This window comes from Oryctolagus cuniculus, chromosome 17, assembly GCF_964237555.1.
Source record: "Oryctolagus cuniculus chromosome 17, mOryCun1.1, whole genome shotgun sequence".
Lineage (NCBI taxonomy): Eukaryota > Metazoa > Chordata > Mammalia > Lagomorpha > Leporidae > Oryctolagus > Oryctolagus cuniculus.
In genome coordinates, this window is record NC_091448.1 from 38,778,720 (window position 1) to 38,799,757 (window position 21,038).

The following is a 21,038-nucleotide window of genomic DNA, read 5'->3' on the forward strand; positions in this document are numbered from 1 at the left end:
TGGGCCCCTCAACCCACAGGGGAGACCTGAAAGAAGCTCCTGGCTCCTAGCTCCTGGCCTTGGCCTGGCCCAGCATCAGTTATTGCAGCCTTCTGGGAAGTAAACCAGCTGACGGATGATCTCTGTCTCTCCCTCTCTCTTGTCTCTAACTTTGACTTCAAATAAATAAATCTTTTTAAAAAAGAAAAAAAATCTTTCCACCAAACCTGTATTTAGTTACAAGTCCTTTTCCCACATTTCACTAAAGTCTCATTAGCAAATAAAGATACCAAGATCCTCAAAATATTTATCAGTCAAGATATCACAACAAATTTTCCATTCCAAAAAGAACAATAAACATGCACATATTATGAATGCCTGAAGGACATTTTAAGGTAAAATATTATTTAACAGAGACATATTATAAGCCTACTCAATTTTCCTGGCTGAGTGTCCCCTGTATAAGAAAACTAGTTGCATATTCTTGACATATATGAGACGGTTCTTCCAAATTTAAACCCACAAAGAGCAGTCCACTCTATGCTAGATTCTGAGGGTTACATCACTGTTGCAGCATTATACATTTAGAGAAGACAATTTCAAGTGCTGTTAAGAAACAAAGTTCTTTGGGGCCGGTGCTGTGGGGTAGAAGGTAAAGCCACTGCGGCACAGCATCCCATAGGGGAGCCAGTTCAAGTCCAGCTGCTCCACTTCTGCTCCAGCTCTCTCCTATGGCCTGGGAAAACAGTGGAAGATGGCAAAAGTCCTTGGGACCCTGTATCCACGTGGGAGACCTAGAAGTAGTTTCTGGCTCCTCATTTCAGATGGGCCCAGCTCCAGCCATTGTGTCCATTTGGGGAATGAACCAGTGGATGGAAGACTTCTGTCTCTCTGCCTCTCAAATAATAATAAATGAATCTTTAAAAAAAAAAGTTCTTTGACAGAATCTCTTCTCAATTTTTCATTAAAAATTAAACTAAATTTATTTTATATTATTTATATTAAATATTATATTATTCATATTAAAATTGCCAAGAAATGACAAAGCATGAAACTTTATTCCTAGAAAATTCACTATCTAGAGGGGAAAAAAAGGAAAAAAGCTAAAAACTGGAAAAGATTCACTTAAAAACTCATGTTGTACTTGAGTTTTCTTACTATTAAATCCAGAACACAACTTTTTTTATTATGAGGGGAGAAACCAACACTACTTCCAAGTGTAAATAGCTCACTGGATTCAATACAGCTATATTTACATTTTATTTACTCTCATATCTTGCCTGTATGGCTTTCTGAATACGTTATTTATCTACATTTCAAAAGGACAAGAATCTATCATACCAGAGCTGCACCAGCCAATACAGACAGTATCTACTAGCTGCATGTGGCTGCTGAGCACTTATGTGGTTAAACTGAGATGTGCTATAAATGTAAAATATAAAATGAATTTTTAAGTTTTAGTATGACAAAGTATACACTATCTCATTAAAACTTTTTTATATTACATGATGAAATGTTATTTTGGACAAACTTGGTTAAATAAAACAAGAAAATTATATATACCTCTAGTTTTCCTTATATGGCTCAAATTTGAGATCCACATTGTATTTCTATTGGGCAATGCTGTTTTAGACAGTCATTAGAACATATGCACGGCCGGCGCCGCAGCTCACTAGGCTAATCCTCCACCTTGCGGCGCCGGCACACCGGGTTCTAGTCCTGGTCAGGGCGCCAGATTCTGTCCCGCTTGCCCCTCTTCCAGGCCAGCTCTCTGCTGTGGCCAGGGAGTGCAGTGGAGGATGGCCCAAGTACTTGGGCCCTGTACCCCATGGGAGACCAGGAGAAGCACCTGGCTCCTGCCTTCGGATCAGCGCGGTGCACCGGCTGCAGCGCGCCGGCCGCGGCAGCCATTGGAGGGTGAACCAACGGCAAAGGAAGACCTTTTTCTCTGTCTCTCTCTCTCTCTCTCTCACTGTCCACTCTGCCTGTCAAAAAATAAAAAAATAAAATAAAAATTAAAAAATTAAAAAAAAGAACATATGCACATTTTTAAGAGAGCTAATCAAACATTCTAAGAGAAGGGTAGGTGCCAGTGTTGTGGCACAGCCACAACCTCTGACACCAGCATCCCACATGGGCACCAGCTGGATTCCTAGCTGCTCCAGCTTCCCGCTAATGTGCCTTTGAAAGTACAGAAGATGGCCCAAGTCCATGGGCCCCTGGACCAACATGGGAGACCAGAAGGGACTCCAGGCTCCTAGCTTCATCCTGGTCCAACCCTGGACACTGCAGCCATTTGATAAGTCAACCAGTGGATGGAAGCGTGCACTCCCAATCTAACTCTACCTTTCAAATAAATAAATCTTTTTTAAAAAGAGAGCAAAGCCAGTGTTGTGGTGTGACACTCGTCCTATATGGACACCAGTTTGAGTCTCAGCTGCTCTACTTCCATTCCAGCTCCCTGATAACACGCCTGGGAGAAGCAGAGGAAGATGGCTCAAGTGCTTGGGCCTATGCCATCCACATGGAAGACCCTTATGGAGTTCCAGGCCCCAGCCACTTCAGCCATCAGGGAAGCAAACCAGTGGATGGAAGACCTCATGTCTCTCCCTCTCTCCTTATACCTTTGGCTTTCTAATAAACTCTGTAAAAGAGAGAGAAAACACTCAAAATTCAGGCTAATTTTATTTTATTTTATTTTTTTGACAGGCAGAGCGGACAGTGAGAGACAGAGAGAAAGGTCTTCCTTTGCCGTTGGTTCACCCTCCAATGGCCGCTGTGGCCGGTGCACCACGCTGATCCGATGGCAGGAGCCAGGTAATTATCCTGGTCTCCCATGGGGTGCAGGGCCCAAGCACTTGGGCCATCCTCCACTGCACTCCCCCTGGCCACAGCAGAGAGCTGGCCTGGAAGAGGGGCAACCGGGACAGAATCCAGCGCCCCAACCGGGACTAGAACCCGGTGTGCCGGTGCCGCAAGGTGGAGGATTAGCTTAGTGAGCCGCGGCGCCGGCCAAATTCAGGCTAATTTTACAATTAAGCAGGTGACAACACATAGTAATAAATAATCATCTATGAAGTTCCATTCATTTTCAAAGGCATTAATCATAATGATACAACTAAAAATAATGGCAAATTAATGGCCTTATCATCTAGTCCAGTAAGATGTCAATTTCAGACAATAAAAAAATTAAGCCTTTCTGTTATAACTGCTTTTTCAAAGAAAAAGATTAAGTTTCCTGAAGTTCAATAATCTTCACATCTCTCTTCTGTATGTAGAAATATGATGGATTCCTTTTGTCTGAATCTTCCTCCAGCCAAGCAACCACACAATTTACAAGTCTAAGAACAACTCATCTTCCACCATACATTCAACCCTCACTCACAAAACACACCTCTGATTATTTAAATATGAACCCAACAAATGACAAATATTTTTCAAACAGCCCCCAAAAGAGATTTTCAACTTCCTATTTTTAAGATGGTTAGAAACACAAATGGGAGTGTTGATGAAGACTAATGAAAAAAATGCTTGGATATTTGGGATACTGAAATGCAAAACTAAATGTGGGGGAAAAATTTTTTAAATTAGGCATTTATATTCAAATTCAAAATGCTTTAACCCAATAAATTAAAATATACTTCTTGAACAAGATGCTGTCACATACGAAGTAATATAAACTTGCAACTTCAGTATTCATAAATCAAGTTTTCTTGAAACACAACCATGTTTATTCATTTATATATTTATGGCTACTGTAAGGCTCCAAAGGCAGGGCTGAATAACTGCAACATACACCATGTGATCTGCAAAGTCCAACATATTTACTATCTGGTCTTTCTCATAAAAGTGTGCCAACATGATATAGACCGTAATCGTTATCCACAGGGATTTCTAGAAAAGGCCTCTGTGAACATTCCAATCATTAGGATTTAACAAGGATAAAAAGACTACAAATCCCTCCTTCACCCAGTTTTATCCCTACTTGAATATGATCATCATCACTATGACAAATATATATTGAACTTCTGCATGAGATTTTGTTTGACAGAATTCCTAAGGGTAAACAAAGGTTTAATAATCTAAAACTTTGACAGTGAATCAATTTCTGGGCCACAAATTATATTGAAATGTATCAACAAGGAGCCTATATTGCTTAAAAATTGGATTAGTTAAGGTACTCTTTCCTTCATCAGAAGGATCATTTAAGGTCCTTTCAATCTTTAGATTATAAGATGAGTTGTCATTCACAGATAAAAAGATATTTAGAAAGACTTTCCTACCCTCCTCTTCATGAAAAGGCCAATTCCATCTTCTCAGTCCCACACTATCAGTTTAAAAATTTATGAGAATAAAGTTATAAGTTCCTTATGAAGGTTCCTTAAACCTCTGAAGTACTATAAAACATATAGCATTTCATGGGAGTCAATTAACTAAGGCATAATACGTAGACATTAAATACAACTGTTGGTTACCTTTTTCAGGGACTTTGTTTTAGCTAAGAGGAAGACTATTAGCTAAAGATAAGTACCACATCCCTTTATATTTTTCATTTATATCCACACTGATGGCAGACTACTCTCTCTGATAATGAAGATGCATACTATGTATTTGTTTTACTTGGTAAACCAACTTTAGCCATCGATCAGAAAACTTAATGTTCAGTTCTTAGAAAATTTTTCAAGTATGTTTAACTTTGGCTTTTCCATACTATCAAAGCACGGTATACTAAAAATAGAGACAACCAAGTCAATAAAATCAACCTAGCTCACTAGAAGAAGGAACAGTCTGTATGTAGTGGTTTTGTTTTCTCAGTCACACTTTTACATGCAAACCTGCAACCTATTAACTTCATCTGAAAACCGGTGTCAATGACTTTTGCATTCTTAGAGCCAAAGTGCTAAACTTAACAGACATTATTTCAAAGCAATTTTAAAACCAGCTTTCATAATACACAGTATAAGTAAATACCAAAACCCAATAATACTAGCAGTAAGGAAAAGCTGAATTAGAAATCCATTCCTTTACCAAAGCTTAGCTGAGATAAAAGTCTGTGATGTTACACTAATCATTTCAAGAATTATTTCCTTAAGTAGGGGGACAAAACAGTTTAGTTACATTAACTAGTCCGTTTATTTGCCAATCCTACCTTCCTACTCTGTTATTGCCTCCTAATACTTTTTCTTTCCAAGGGAATTTAAGATTAAGGACTAGCCTTTCTGCCCTCCAATCTAGAATTAACTTACCTTCTATTTTTTATGTTAAAATACTTGGATTTCCCAGAGGCATTTTTTTAGTTTAAATTCTAGCTATGGCAGGAAAAACAGTCAAGTGGTTTAACCACAACCAAGGGAAGGGAATGTTCTTTACCGATGTTTAACATAAACTGACTGGTTACATGGCCCATTGTTAGGTAATTCATGTGAAATCTTAAGAATGAAAATAAATTTTTAATTTATGTCCTCTTCTACACAACATAATCCCTTTTTTTAAAGCCTCTTAGCTAAGTTAGGTATTGGAATCAAACAGCTAAGTAACAACAATAAAAAAAAAGAGAGAAAAGAGAGAGAAATGTAGGCATCTGTATCTAAACACTTACCTTGATCCTGTCATAGGACCTCTTCCATCCTTGTCATATCCCCCACGCCCTCTACCTCCTCCCTGTGACCCGCCATATCCTCTATTATCTTCTCCATACCTACTCACATCACGACGGTCATCTACAAAAACAAAAATATTACATACATAAACAACCATTTTGACTTGACAAAGGCTTCACATAATCTTAAATAGCTCTTCAGGTCACACCTGATATTTGGAAAATGGCATAAGTACACAGAACTCAAATGCAAGTCATCACAAAATCATCTGGAGTTTGAGAATTATGTATGTATCAAATTCCATTCTACCATAAATCAGACAGCAAAATAGTGATATGGAACAGCTGAAGTTAAAATACATTACATGCAAAAACCCTAATAACGTAAATGAAAAGCATAACAGTAATCTTAAGTTATTACTTTTTCACCCTAAAAATACTTAAATGTAAATCAAGCATGGACAATGACTAACTGGATTTCAAACTCAGAGAAGACATTCAGTGAATGAATTTCCAATTAAAATCATTTACTTATTTTATCAGCCAACAAATGTTTATTGAGCACTTACTATGAATCAAGCCCTATTAAGCACTAAAAATACAAAACTGAGTAAGACAGGATCTTTACCCTTAAAGTACTCATTATCATGGTATAAAGAGATTCCTAAATAACAGTAGCACATACAACATGATAATAGAAAACAAAAGAAGGGGCTGGCGCTGTGGTGTAGCGGGTAAAGGTGCCACCTGCAGTGCCAGCATCCCATATAGGCGCCAGTTCGTGTCCCGGCTGCTCCACTTCCAATCCAGCTCTCTGCTATGGCCTGGGAAAGCAGTAGAAGATGGCCCAAGTCCTTGGGCTCCTGCACCCGCATAGGGGACCCCGAAGAAACTCCTGGCTCCTGGCTTCGGATCGGCGCAGCTCCGGCCGTTGCGGCCAACTGGGGAGTGAATCAGCAGATGGAAGACCTCTCTCTCTCTCTGCCTCTCCTCTTTGTGTAATTCTGACTTTCAAATAAATAAATAAATCTTAAAAAAAAAAAAAAAAAAAAGGAAATAATGACTGGTAGTCCTTTTTAGATGAGCTTAGAGAAGGCTTGTAAAGGATAATTTCCTCAAGTCAATTCTATCATCATCACCTAAAGAACTCATAGTACATTACCATCAAATGATCAGAATTTACTGAGACAACAAAGGAAAATTCATTTAGCAGCCATCAAAAAGTCATGTGACTACTTGGGACTCTCCAAAAAAGGTCAGAAAGAAAAATCTAATAAACTAGTTTTGATTGTCATGAGAATATTTCTTCAAGGTCACCCAAAGTTTTTTTACAGATAAAACCTTTTATGGATCTTTTAATTCAAAACTCAATAAACAAATAATTCTGTGAAGAAGGGGGAAAAAGTAAAATAATTGAGGTCAATACATCTTACCTTGTGTGTGGTGGCTGTAATTTTCCCTTTGTGAATGATAGGATTGCTGGTTTTGATTATAGGAATCATGCTGTTGATCATAATTTGATTGCTCATCATATGAGCCCTGATGCTGATCATAGCCTGACTGCTGATCATAGGAATCTTGTTGACCATAGTCTGACTGGTCATATGAAGGTGCTCTTCCACCTTGGCTAAACAGAAATCAAGAACATGAGAGACCTGATAGAAGGACTATGATTATTATAGTATCTTGATTAGTAAGAGGACTGGTAAATTAGACCTCAGTCATATTTAACACTTTTCTCATAGTAATTATTTGGTTTTTTAAAAATCAACAAAATCAGGCTCATGTATGTATTTTTCAACTTAATCTTTTTATCTACAAAATCCACTTATCATTAGTGAAATGCCCTTCATAAGACAGTATCACTATAACTGAAGAGGTATCACATTATCTTAAAACCACATGCATCTTTAGAACTAGTAAAAACAAGAAATAACTATGGTTTTACTGCCTCTTTGAATAAAAAAGAGAGATGTTACATAGTACAGGAATGTCCATTCTTTAACAAAATGCAAGGAGATGAAACCTTTTGATACACTGAAAGTCTCTGTATTACTTAATTTTGAAGACAATGTCATTCGTACAAAGTATTATCAAAACTATTCTCTTAGAATTATACTTAGAACCTATAATATATTCCTTTTTTTTTTTAAAAATATGGAACGCTTCACGAATTTGCTTGTCATCCTTGCGCAGGGGCCATGCTAATCTTCTCTGTATCGTTCCAATTTTAGTATATGTGCTGCCGAAGCAAGCCCATAATATATTCCTTTTAAACCTTCAATCAAAGTGTATCTTCAATGAAAGTGTATCTTAGAAAACAGTAATACATCATTCAAATGTTAAGCCTGGTGGTAATAGAAAGGAACTCACTTTGTGATGACATTTTTTTAATCTGAAAAGTAGTCTATCTGCTCTCTTATTTCTGGTAATTCAAAGAGAAAATTCTAAATAGGTTTTGAGTAATGTGACTATATTAATTACCTGCTCTCAGAGTGGCAATGTTAAAAGGCAACAGTTAATTGGTTCCAACAGGTTTATTTTTTTTAAAGATTTATTTTTATTTATTTGAAAGAGCTACACAGAGAGGTACAGACTGAGAGAGAGGTCCTCCATCTACTGGTTCACTCTCCGGTGGCCGCAACGGCCAGAGCTGAACCGATCTAAAGCCAGGAACCAAGAGCTTCTTCTGGGTCTCCCATGTGGGCGCAGGGGCCCAAGGACTTGGGCCATGTTTGGTACTGCTTTCCCAGGCCATAGCAGAGAGCTGGATTGGAAGTGGACCAGCCAGGACATGAATTAGCGCCCATAAGAGATGCCAGCGCTTCAGGCCAGTGCTTTAACCTGCGGCACCAAAGCGCTGGCCCCCAGGTTTACTTTTTAAAAAGGATAACAGGGGCCAGCAATGTGGTGTAGCAGGTAAAGCAACCCCTACAGTGCCAGCATCCCATATGGCACCAGTTCCAGTCCCAGCTGTTCCACTATCAATCCAGCTCCCCGCTAATGTGCTTGGGGAAAGCAGTGGAAGATGTCACAAGTCCTTGGACCCCTGAACCCACATGGGAGACCCAGAAGAAGCTCCTGGCTCCTAGCTTCAGATCAACCAAAGTAGCAGCCATTTTGGAGAATGAACCAGCAGATGGAAGATCTTGCCCTCTCTCTCACACTAGCTCTGCAACTCTGCTTTTCAAACAATCTTTAAAGAAGAAAAAACAATGGGGGGGGGGGACAAAAAAGGGCTCATAATTTAACAATCACATTTTATTCTGCAAGAGGAGTAGAATAATCTAATAAATATCAGGATGTTCCTCACCTCCCTACCCAAAACACAACATGACCATGGTCCAAACCCTAGCACTTTACTTTAAAATGGGTGTCAGGGGAGGGCATTATGGTACTGCAGGTTAATAAGTCACTTAGGATGCCCACATTCCATGTCAGGGGACTTGTTCAAGTCCTTGCTACTCTCCTTCTGATTCAGCTTCCTGTTAATGTGCCTGGGAAGCAGCAAACGAAGGCCCAAGTACATGAGTCCCTTCCACCCACATGGGAGACCAGGATGGAGTTAGAGACTCCTGGCTTTGGCCTGGCCCAGCCCCACTTGGGGAGTGAACCAGAGGATAGAAGATTGATCTGTCTCTCTCCATGTCACTCTGTCTTTCAAATAAATAAAATGGTTAACAAACCAAACTTACCATTTCTCTTTGTATCATATTTGTATGTCATGCTTCCAAAGCTACATTCTTGGGCCAGCACTGTGGTGTAGTAGGTTAAGCATCTGCCTACAGCACCAGCATCCCATTTGGGCCCCAGTTTGAGTCCCAGCTGCTCTACTTCCTATCCAGCTCCCTGCTGATGGTCTGGGAAAGCAGTGGAAGATGGCCCAAGTGCTTGGGCTCCTGTACCCGCATGGGAGACCCAGAAGAAGCTCTTGGCTCCTGGCTTCAGTCTCCCTCAGCTCTAGCCGTTGCAGCCATTTGGAGAGTCAATCAGCAGATGGTTCACTTTCTCTCTCTGTCTCTCCTTCTGTCTGTAACTATGTCTCTCAAGTAAATAAATTTTTTAAAAGATTTATTTATGTATTTGGAAGGCAGAGTTACAGAGAGGCAGAAGCAGAGAGAGACTTCTTCCATCCACTGGTTCACTTCCCAAATGGCTACAATGGATGGAGTTGGGCCAATCCAAAGCCAGGAGCCAGGAGCTTCTTCTGGGTCTCCCCCTCAGGTGCAGGGGCCCAAGGACTTGGGCCATCTCTCCTGCTTTCCAAGGCCATCAGCAGAGAGCTGGATTGGAATTTGAGCAGCTGGGACTCAAACTGGCACCCATATGGAATGCCAACACTGCAGGCAGCAGCTTTACCCGCTATACCACAGTGCTGGCCCCAATAAATAAATCTTGAAAAAAAAAAAAAAAAAAAGCTACATTCCTTATTAAAGGATTCTCATCAAATTTAAAACTGACAATAGGGTTTGCAGGGTTATTCCTCCTATGTAGCATAACTTCTAATTATTAGTCCCTACTTGTGCACTCTTTCAACTTTTCAAAGCATTCTCATATCTGTAAAATTGGTAATTTGACCTCAAATATCTCCCCAATTCATGTATTCAACTGATTTTCACTTAGAATGACTTTCTTCACTGCAAAGGGAAAACACTGGAGACCTTGATTCTGCCTCAATTTTTTAGCTATATAACTTGACAGGCTGCATAATCTGAACCTATTCTTTACCTCTGTAAAATGGAGATAATTACTGACACAACCTCATGGTGTCCAAAGAATCAGTTCAAGAAGCCAAAAGCATTCTGTAAAATGTAAATTATAATTTAAAAATTATTTATTACTAAATAATAGTATGAATAAAGTTTTCAAACCTGAAAATTTTTTAAAAATCTACAACCTTGTTAGTAAATATTCACCTACCTTTAACAATAATTAAAACATACTAAAGGGTATTTGACACATGTGGATAAATTATGGCACTTTTTACATTAATATTTTTGTCCCTGAAAAGGGAATACATTCACATCGGTTCAAAAATAAAACAGAAATTTTTTAAAAATGGGCACTGAAGAGTCTAACGGCATAGGTAGGTTTTATTTAATCTAAGGCATAAAGCAGAGATTCAAATTTTTCTAACATTTAAATCATGTACATTACAGCTAAACAACATCACATCATAAAAACCAAATGATAATGCTATTTCCACATGCTCTAGAACACAAAGCTGTAAAATCCATACTCTATCAAAACTTTTCTAAAATAGTGGTTAAGTCTAGGTTTGGGTAATAAATCTATTTAATACCAGTGTTATTTCTACTGCCCAACAAAAATCTCAGTACTTTTATTATTTTCTTACCCTCCAGATGATTCCGTGTTTTGTTGTCCCTGATTATTATATGACTGCTGGCCATATGAGCTCTGCTTTTGATTCTCATAACCACCATAGGACTGTGAATAACCTAAAGATTGGATGAGTAAACTATTTAGCGAAGGCTCTGACATTTTAATTTCCAAAATAGCAAATTTAACAAACTGACCCAACCTGATTGGCTCTGTCCATAACTGGAGTAACCGCCATAGTTTTGTCCATATGAGGAATCAGTCGTTTGCCCATAACCAGAATAGCTCTGAAAATTAGGTAAATATTCAAACTTCATCACTTATTTAAGATAAAAATAACTACGAAGAACACAATTTATATTTCAACCTACTTGTGGTGCTTGTCCATAGCCCTGGTTCCCTTGATTTCCATAGGAAGAATAACTGTAAAAGAAAAATGTAATACTTGAAAGAAATGTGCTGTTGTCATTTTGGACTTTCTAATCTCAAATACAAGGCTCTTCTGAAAAACTGTCAACCTGCCTGTCTCTTGTAGTTTAAATTGAAAGGTGATAACCAAAAACTGTTAAAAGACAGAAACAAGGTTTGGGATGATGTCAGAGAGGGTTAAGCTACCACCTGTGATGCTGGCATCCCGCAGTCTCAGTTGCTCCACTTCCATTCCATCATCCAGCTAACGCACCTAGAAAAGCAGTGGAGGATGGCCCAAGTCCTTGGCCCCTGCGCACATGCAGGAGGCCTGAATGGAGTTCCAGGCTCCTGGCTTTGGCCTGGCCCAGACTTAGGTTGTTGTAGCCATTTGGGGAATGAACCAGCAGGTGAAAGCCCTCTCATGCGTTCTGTCTGTCTCTCTCTTTTTCTCTCCTTAACTCTGCCTTTCAAATAATTCTTTAAAAAAAAAAAAAAAAAAAAAAAAAGACATGAAAAGTCACTCTCAGATCTCTTGAATGTCAAACAAATACCAAACGTTTGGCTTCCACAGTCTCCCACAAATAAAACTTCATCAGAATTAAAAAATCCAGGGGCTGGAGCTGTGGCGCAGTGGGTTAATGCTCTGGCCTAAAGAGCCAGCATTCCATATGGGTGCCTGTGCGAGACCCAGTTGCTCCACTTCCTGTCCAGCTCTCTGCTATGGCCCATGGTAGCAGAAGATGGCCCAAGTCCTTGGGCCCCTGCACCCACGTGGGAGACCCGGAAGAAGCTTCTGGCTTCTGGCTTTGGATCGGCACAGCTCCGGCCTTTGCGGCCATCTGGAGAGTGAACCATCGGATGGAAGACCCCTCTCTCTCTCTGCCTCTCCTCTCTCTGTGTGTAACTCTGACTTCCAAATAAATAAATAAATCTCTAAAAAAAAAAAAAAAAAAAAAAAAAAAGAATTAAAAAATCCAAAAGAATTATGCTTTAGGATAAATAATAAAATGAAAACAAAAAGAAAGATGTTGCAAAGTCTCCTTCCATACAGAGGTTTTTATATTTTTTCAGCATTTAAATTACGTACATTCCTTCACAGCTTAACAGGGTTTTACAAGCAATATAAGAATGACAAGACCAAAGAAAAAAGAAAAGAAAAGAAAAAGAAAAAAAAAATGACAAGACCCATAATAAGTAGCAAAAGCAAAAAAGGGTGACTTTTTAAGTTAAAATATAGTTAATTTGATAAAATGTTATCAGATCTAGTTAAATGTATTTAACTTCCTAGGAAAGGCACAGTGTGGCACAAAAGTCCAGTTTAAATACCTTTAGAAGCATGTGTCTACTGTCACAGAATGAAATTATTTTTGTCCTCAGAGTTGTGGAACCTGGCACATAGGTCAACAGTTTACTTACTGAGTGACCAGTACTTGAATTTTACTTAATTTTATAGCATGTAAGCTCTAACAAGTCAGAAACATTGTGAATATACACTGTGACTCCAATATCTCAAGAAAAATAAAATATGTGCAAAAAAACACAATTATTTTAGAGCTGAAGTGCTATAATCCCTTAACTTTTAACACATTCCATTGAATAAACATTGCTAGATGTCAACTAGATTAGTACTACCTTTTGAGAATTAAGTCAAATCAGTTTTTGTTTTCAAGAACTTAAATTTGATGACCAGATATCTGAGATGCTATTCTGAGTATCTCACTCTGTGCTGCAAACATTTATGGTTTACATTCCAGGCTCTAATTCTGGTAAGTAAGAGAAGCCTCCTGCATGCATACATTCATATAAAAATAAACTTTCTTTTTATTGTGAGCATGATAAAGACACTAAAAAATGCTAAACATTTCTATTACAGCACTTCAAGAAAAACTGCTCTGAAAAAAATTAGCATATTAAATACCATCAGAAAATTAAGTGCTTTCTTAAGAACCTATAACCATTTAATCGCCTAAATTTCTTAAAAATTATTTTTTCTAAGAAATTTTCTAAAGAAAACAACCTTGGGGCTGGTGCTGTGGTATGGCGGGTAAGGCCGCCGCCTGCAGTGCCAGCATCCCAAATGGGCGCTGATTCAAGTCCCAGCTGCTCCACTTCCAATCTCGCTCTCTGCTATGGCCTGGGAAAGCAGTAGAAGATGGCCCAAGTCCTTGGGCCCCTGCACCTGTGTGAAAGACCCAGAAGAAGCTCCTGGCTTCAGAATGGCGCAACTCCAGCTGTTGCAGCCAATTGGGGAGTGAACAAGCGGATGGAAGACCTCTCTCTCTCTCTCTCTCTCTCTCTCTCTCCTTGTTAACTGACTTTCAAGTAAATAAATAAATCTTAAAAAAAAAAATCTTTACAATATAATTTATGTTCAAACCTCTCTAAGAGGTTTCTGTATTTACTGATGCAGACAGACTATAAACAAGAAAATGTCTTAAACACGGATTTACACAAGTTGATTCACCCTGTGACAAGCTAATATGTAATTATTTAAAGGCACCCAGATCCCAAATCTCAGAGATAAGCCTGACTAAATTCATCTATTTTCCTCACTTCTGTCTTTCCATATTAAAATGTATATATACTTTACCTTTGCTGCTCACCCCCAGACTGACCGTAACTTCCAGAATCTAAAACACATAAGAAAGAATTTTAAATTTTATTGAAAAATATGCTTCCTTCAAAGACTGACTTTAGGTTATATAGATAAATGCAGTAAGAAATCTCAAAAATTAATTACAGCCAGAAAAACTAGAAATTGAATACTATGCAAGAAGAAATCTATACAAATGGTATTCGCTTTTTACAAAAACTACATCTTTGAGAACTTCTTTACAAATGTGTGCTAATGGTTACAAGTACCAAGTGAACAAATGTGAAACAAAGTCCATCCTTTAACAACAACTCAAAAGCTCAAGCTATGTATTTTCACTAATCAGGGAGCCAGAGCTGTGGTGTAGCGGGTAAAGCCACAACCTTCAGTGCCGCCATTTCATATGGGCGCCACATCGAGTCCTAACTGCTCCACTTCTGATCCAGCTCTCTGCTATGGCCTGGGAAAGCAATACCAAAGATGGCCCAAATGCTTGGGACCCTGTACCCACACGGGAGACCCAGAAGAAGCTCCAGGCTCCTGTCTTCGGCCAGCTTCGGATTGTCCCAGCTCCAGCAATTGCAGCCATCTGTGGAGTGAACCTGCGAATAGAAGACCTCTCTCTCTCTCTCTCTCTCTCTCTCTACCTACCTCTCTGTAACTTTGCCTTTCAAATAAATAAATAAATCTTTAAAAAAAGAAAAAAACTAATCGGATCCAAAACAGGAAAAAGATATGCACTTTGACAAGATAAATCAACAGGACTGTATCTTCTTATATATCTCCATAATCCCAATATATACAAGGGTACTTAAAATGTTCATGGCAAGATGGAATTAAAAGGTAAGTTTATTCTGCTGCAAAAAAAAAAAAATGTCAAAATCTATACTATTTTTTCATGATATACATTTTCTTTAACTTTTTGAAGACCCTCATATACCATTCCTCTGTATTTTTCTGCTGTGGCTGTCAACACCAACAAAAAGATTCTCAAAGACTTGTTAAAAGCATGGGCTGCCATTGCGGCATAGTGGTTACAGCTGCCACTTGCAATGCTAGCATCCCATGTGGGCACTGATTTGAATCCTGGCTGCTCCACTTCTGTTTCAGCTCCCTGCTAATGGCCTGGGAAAAGCATCAGAAGATGGCCCAAGTGCCTGGGCCCTTGCCACCTACATGGGAGACCCAGAAGAAACTCTTGGCTCCTGACTTCAGCCTGGCCCAGCTCTGGCCTTTGCCACCATCTAGGGAGTGAACTAGTGGATGCAATATCCTGGTCTCTCCTTCTAACTTTCAAATCAATAAATAAATCTTAAAAAAAAAAAAAAAAAAACTTGCTGAAAATAGCAGTTAGTTGCTTAACTCACTTTACCAAGCTTTCAGAGCCTCAGCCAACTGAGTACAGTATAGTAAATCAGCAGTACCTGCTTCTACCTTTTATCTTAGTAATAAAAATTTGCAAAAGCATGAATTAACACATTAAAAAAAGAATTTGAATTATGAGCTTTTAATAATTCAAAACATCAGTCACTTCAAAAAATTGTTGAGGAAATCCTATCCTTTCAGCTTCTACTCAACAGTCAAATGAATGACCTAAGTTTGTGATGAGCGCAATTTCATATGAAATTGTAAAATATACCTCTAAGTCTCAACTGCTGAGGTCCTACTTCACCCAACATGAAATAAAATCACTGTTGCCTAACTGTTCTGAAACACACCAAAAATCAAATGAATCAGTTAAGTTTCTCAATTATACAAATCTATGGTACAAAAATACTGCCACTGGTTGTATAAATGGGTGACATCAAATTGGCTTTTTCCTACAGTAAAGATATCTAATCAGATTGAACAAGGATTTTTAAAAATCCTTAACTTTAAGAATATTAAATGAAATCTGGATACAACCTACTTTTATGACTGTTATGAGCATAAGGCTATCTGAAATGGAAAAGAAATTGTACATCACCACAATGCCTATCATTATAAAATAAGAAAAATAAGAGGAAACAGAATCTCACCGAACCATGAAGAACTGAGATAAATCTATCAAAAAGCAAAATCAGAGAGTAAAAAGGATTATGAGGGCCGGCGCCACGGCTCACTAGGCTAATCCTCCGCCTTGCTGCACTGGCACACCGGGTTCTAGTCCCGGTTGGGGCACCGGATTCTGTCCCGCTTGCCCCTCTTCCAAGCCAGCTCTCTGCTATGGTCCGGGAGTGCAGTAGAGCATGGCCCAAGTCCTTGGGCCCTGCACCTGCATGGGAGACCAGGCATGGGAGACCAGGAAAAGCACCTGGCTCCTGGCTTTGAATCAGCGCGATGCGCCAGCCGCAGTGCGCTGGCCACGGCGGCCATTGGAGGGCGAACCAACGGCAAAAGGGAAGACCTTTCTCTCTGTCTCTCTCTCACTGTCCACTCTGCCTGTCAAAAAAAAAAAAAAAAAAAAAAAAAAAGATTATGAGGCCGGCGCCATGGCTCACTTGGCTAATCCTCCGCCTACGGCGCCGGCACCCCAAGTTCTAGTCCCGGTTGTTCCTCTTCCAGTCCAGCTCTCTGCTGTGGCCCAGGAGGGCAGCGGAGGATGGCCCAGGTGCTTGGGACCCTGTACCCCCATGGGAGACCGGGAAGAAGCACTCCTGGCTTCGGATCGGCATAGCGCCAGCCGTAGCAGCTATTAGGGGAGTGAACCAACGGAAGGAAGACCTTTCTCTCTGTCTCTCTCTCACTATCTGTAACTCTACCTGTCAAATGAAAAAAAAAAAAAAAAAGATTATGAGGGAAAAGTTTAAGTGCCCAACAAAAATAATTATTTTCTAAATTTTGATTGCGTTCTCTAACGCTCATTAGTTGTATCATTTCTGTTAATCCTTGGTCTAAATAATGTTTGGTCACAGGGCCAGCGCTGTGGCGCAGTGGGTTAGAGCCCTGGCCTGCAATGCCAGCATCCCATATGGGCGCCGGTTCTAGTCCCAGCTGCTCCTCTTCCAATCCAGCTCTCTGCTATGGTCTGGGAAAGCAGTAGAAGATGGCCCAAGACCTTGGGCCCCTGCACCCACGTGGAAGACCAGGAGGAAGCTCCCAGCTCCTGGCTTCGGATCGGCACAGCTCCGGCCATTGCAACCATCTGGGGAGTGAACCAGCAGATGGAAGACCTCTCTCTCTCTGTCTCTACCTCTCTCTGTAACTCTTTCAAATAAATCTTTTAAAAAAAAAGTTTGGTCACATCCTTACTAGTTATTAATTCTATTAATTACAGAGGTATGATTCTAAAAATTTCCCATTTGACAATACACTTGTAAATTTCTTACAACTGTCCTTTTTGTTTTCTGTATTTTGAGGCACATCTGTATTTGTATTTGTTAGGCACATCAAAGTACAAACATAGCTTTGTGGTTTCCCTTAATATTACATAAAATTAACATTAAAAATGTTCAAGTTTTATTTTGACTGGTATTATAACTATAGGATCATCCGTAGGTTGCTGTTTGCCTAGGTAATTTTTCCATCTTCCAACATTTCTTGTTCATGCAATTTATGTATTATCACTTTTTTTTTTTTTTTTTTTTTGACAGGCAGAGTGGACAGTGAGAGAGAGAGAGAGAGAGACAGAGAGACAGAGAGAAAGGTCTTCCTTTGCCATTGGTTCACCCTCCAATGGCCGCCGCGGCCGGCACGCTGCAGCCGGCGCACCACACTGATCCAAAGGCAGGAGCCAGGTGTTTATCCTGGTTTCCCATGGGGTGCAGGGCCCAAGTACTTGGGCCATCCTCCACTGCACACCCTGGCCACAGCAGAGAGCTGGCCTGGAAGAGGGGCAACCGGGACAGAATCTGGCGCCCCGACCGGGACTAGAACCCGGTGTGCCGGTGCCGCAAGGCGGAGGATTAGCCTATTGAGCCGCGGCGCCGGCCAGTATTATCACTTTTGAGCAGCATATATCTAGGTCATTTTTCCCCCAAAGTGTAAATTTTGTCTTTTTAAATCTGGTATTTTACAATTCTGTTGAGTTTTTATTTATTCCTACTGTTATACTGAAACTCTCTACCATGATTTTCCTTTTAACTCCTTTCCTGCTTTCTATTATAGAGTTCCGCTTTTCTTCTGCTTTAGAATTTATATTCAGCTTCTTTTACTCAGTTATCATACATAATTTTTCTGAATATATTCAGTTTTTAACATGTATTCCTGAGAAAGTTAAAAATTATATTCAGATGCCAGCATTGTGGCACAGCAAGCTAATCCTACATCTGGATGCTCCATTTTTGATCTAGCTCCCTGCTAATGTGCCTGGGAAAGCCACCCAAGTGCTTGGGCCCCTGCCACCAGTGTGGGAGATAGGGATGCAGTTCCAAGCTCCTGGCTTAGCTTCGACCAGCCTTGGACATTTTAGTCCGTTTGGAGAGTGAACCAGCAGATGGGAAGATTTCTCTGTCCCTGTCACTCTCCTCTTCAAATAAAAAAATAAAATTTCTTTAAAAAAATTTTTTTAAATTATCATCAGGGCTGGCACTATGGCATAGCAAGTAAAGCCACTGCCTGCAGTGCTGGCATCCCATATGGGTGCTGGTTTGAGACCCGGCTGCTCCACTTCTGATCCAGCTCTCTGCTATAGCCTGGGAAAGCAGTAGAAGATGGCCCAAGTCCTTGGGCCCCTGTACCCACGTGGGAGCCCTGGAAGAAGCTCCTGGCTCCTGGCTCCTGGTTTTAGATAGGCTCAGCTCTAGCCATTTTGGGGAGTGAACTGGCGGATGTAAGACTCTCTCTGCCTCTGCCTCTTTGTAACTTTGCCTTTCAAATAAATAAATATTTAAAAAACAATTTTAAGCATTATCTTCAACACCCACTGAAATTTAAAGACTTTAATACTCCAACGCCAATCATAGTTTTTACCCATAATTTTGCTTCACTTCTTTCTGAATCTCTAATCATTATAAAATTCAATGTCTTACAGTCAGTACTGGCTTATTTACAGTGTTTCCTCACTCAACGTTGTTTTTGAACCCCATTTTCTGGATTTAATTTTATTTATTCTTTCTGCAAAGGCCTGAAAGATACCTAGCCCCGTTACAACCTGCATGCAAAATTTAAGGCTAACCACTTTTTCCTCAAACTGAGGACCATTTAATTACTTCCAACTTTTAAGAAGCCTGCTACCAATCTTAAACTGTTCCGTAATTTGTTAGGTTACTGGTATTCCATAATCTGCAGTTTCACAAAAACTTATCTAGATATGAATTTATTTTTGTCTCATGTTTGCACCTAGTGCTTCTTGATTCAAAATGTTCATCTATTTTGGAGAATTAACTATTGATTCTTCCCCAACTTTCTCCTTCTCAATCTACTATTAGATACATGACAGGACTTCTCATTCTATTTCCCATGTTTCCCAAGCTTTTACTTTCACCTCTTTATCCTTCTAAATTGGATTTTAAAGGACAGATCACATAACCTACATCTAGAAATCTATAATCATTTCTTCTGCTAGATCTGCTGTTCAACTTATCCACCTTTTCCAATTCTAGAAGTTATACTTGGTTCTAAAATTTGAGGCCTTTTTTGGTAACATCTTGGTCTTAGGCTTGTTTCCTCCTTTCAGGTTTTTCATAATTTGAAACATAGAACTTATGTGCAATCCTGTTTATCATTAACTTTGGTGAACTGTTTCCTAAAGTTTTGTGATTTCATTTACTGTGAATGCTTTTCTTTTTTTTTTTTTTTTTCTGAGAGTCCTTGTAATCTAAGCTGTAAAATTTCCTCCATAAAAGGTTTTTACCAAGAACCCCAAAGTTATCATCAGCCCAGAAACAATTTTTATGTCAACCTGTCTTAAGGCTTCTTGGAGGCTAAATACCCAAATTGTGTGAAGCACCTGTCCAAGTTACAAATTCTCAAGAGACTTTTCATTCTGCCTCCAGGCTTCCCTTTTTATCTCTTATTCTGTTAGGAAGGTTTTGTTTTTTTTTTTTTTTTGTCCATTCCTACACTGAGATGATAGTCCTTCAAACTCATAATTCAGAAACCCAGGATTTCGGCTGGCGCCGCAGCTCACTAGGCTAATCCTCCACCTTGCGGAGCCGGCACACCGGGTTCTAGTCCCGGTCGGGGCGCCGGATTCTGTCCCGCTTGCCCCTCTTCCAGGCCAGCTCTCTGCTGTGGCCAGGGAGTGCAGTGGAGGATGGCCCAGGTACTTGGGCCCTGCACCCCATGGGAGACCAGGATAAGTACCTGGCTCCTGCCATCGGATCAGCGCGGTGCGCCGGCTGCAGCGCGCTGGCCGCGGCGGCCATTGGAGGGTGAACCAATGGCAAAGGAAGACCTTTCTCTCTGTCTCTCTCTCACTGTCCACTCTGCCTGTCAAAAAATAAATAAATAAATAAAATTAAAAAAAAAATAAAAAGAAACCCAGGATTTCAGGGTCTCTGTTCCCATGACCTGGCTCAATGGGGCTCAAGATTTCATCTCCTGTCCTTACATATTACCTTGTCAAGAACATCCATGTCTCTGCATGATGAGACCTACACCCTACTCTCTAGGGCAGCTGCAAATTTAACTCCATTCCCTTACCATGCTGGCTTGTACTTCGTTTTTGCCAGTGGGAGCTTGCACTTTTTTTGCTATGTTTTTTATTGGGGGGGGGGGGTAGTCTGTAAATATGAAAATTATCCTGGTCTAACACATCACCAGAATGACAAGTATCTTTATTTTGTAATTTTTAGTATGTGCAACTGGCATTATTTCACTTGTGATTTTAATGAGATAACTCACATTTGTAAGCAGTATCTGAATGCCAGGCTCAGATTTGTAATATTTATAATTTTGATTTATTTATCAACTATTTAAGTGCTTGTATTTTACTGGGTTTGTAAGTCTGCCCTGACAGACATTCAGAGTGGTTAAGTTGATCTGATGGATTAAATTTACAAATGTAACCTGGAATGTTTAAAGGATTTAACTTATTGATGGCATTAGCTATTTAGGGGTAGTTCAATCTTTTAATTTTATTAACATAAACATTCAACAAAAAAACAAGACAAAAGTATTATTTTATACAAAGTCAAAGTAGTACTTTTACAGAAATAGTTCAGAATGTATAAATCGTATTACAAGTAGAACTTA

At 39.6% G+C, this 21,038-nt stretch overlaps 1 protein-coding gene and 1 non-coding gene across 2 annotated transcripts in view; both read right to left on the reverse strand.

Moving 5' to 3' along the window:
- TAF15 (TATA-box binding protein associated factor 15) overlaps positions 1-21,038 on the reverse strand; it is a 37,194-nt gene that overhangs the window by 14,257 nt on the left and 1,899 nt on the right. The window contains exons 2-7 of the mRNA XM_008271137.4: positions 13,920-13,959; positions 11,290-11,341; positions 11,121-11,205; positions 10,935-11,037; positions 7,012-7,205; positions 5,579-5,699 (exon numbers count right to left, since the gene is read on the reverse strand). Of these exons, the coding sequence (XP_008269359.1) occupies positions 5,579-5,699; positions 7,012-7,205; positions 10,935-11,037; positions 11,121-11,205; positions 11,290-11,341; positions 13,920-13,959 (595 nt within the window). The remainder of the gene's footprint in view (positions 1-5,578; positions 5,700-7,011; positions 7,206-10,934; positions 11,038-11,120; positions 11,206-11,289; positions 11,342-13,919; positions 13,960-21,038) is intronic.
- On the reverse strand, positions 7,730-7,836 carry LOC127484586 (U6 spliceosomal RNA). Its single transcript, XR_007911638.1, has one exon. It is a non-coding gene; the product is annotated as a U6 spliceosomal RNA (small nuclear RNA).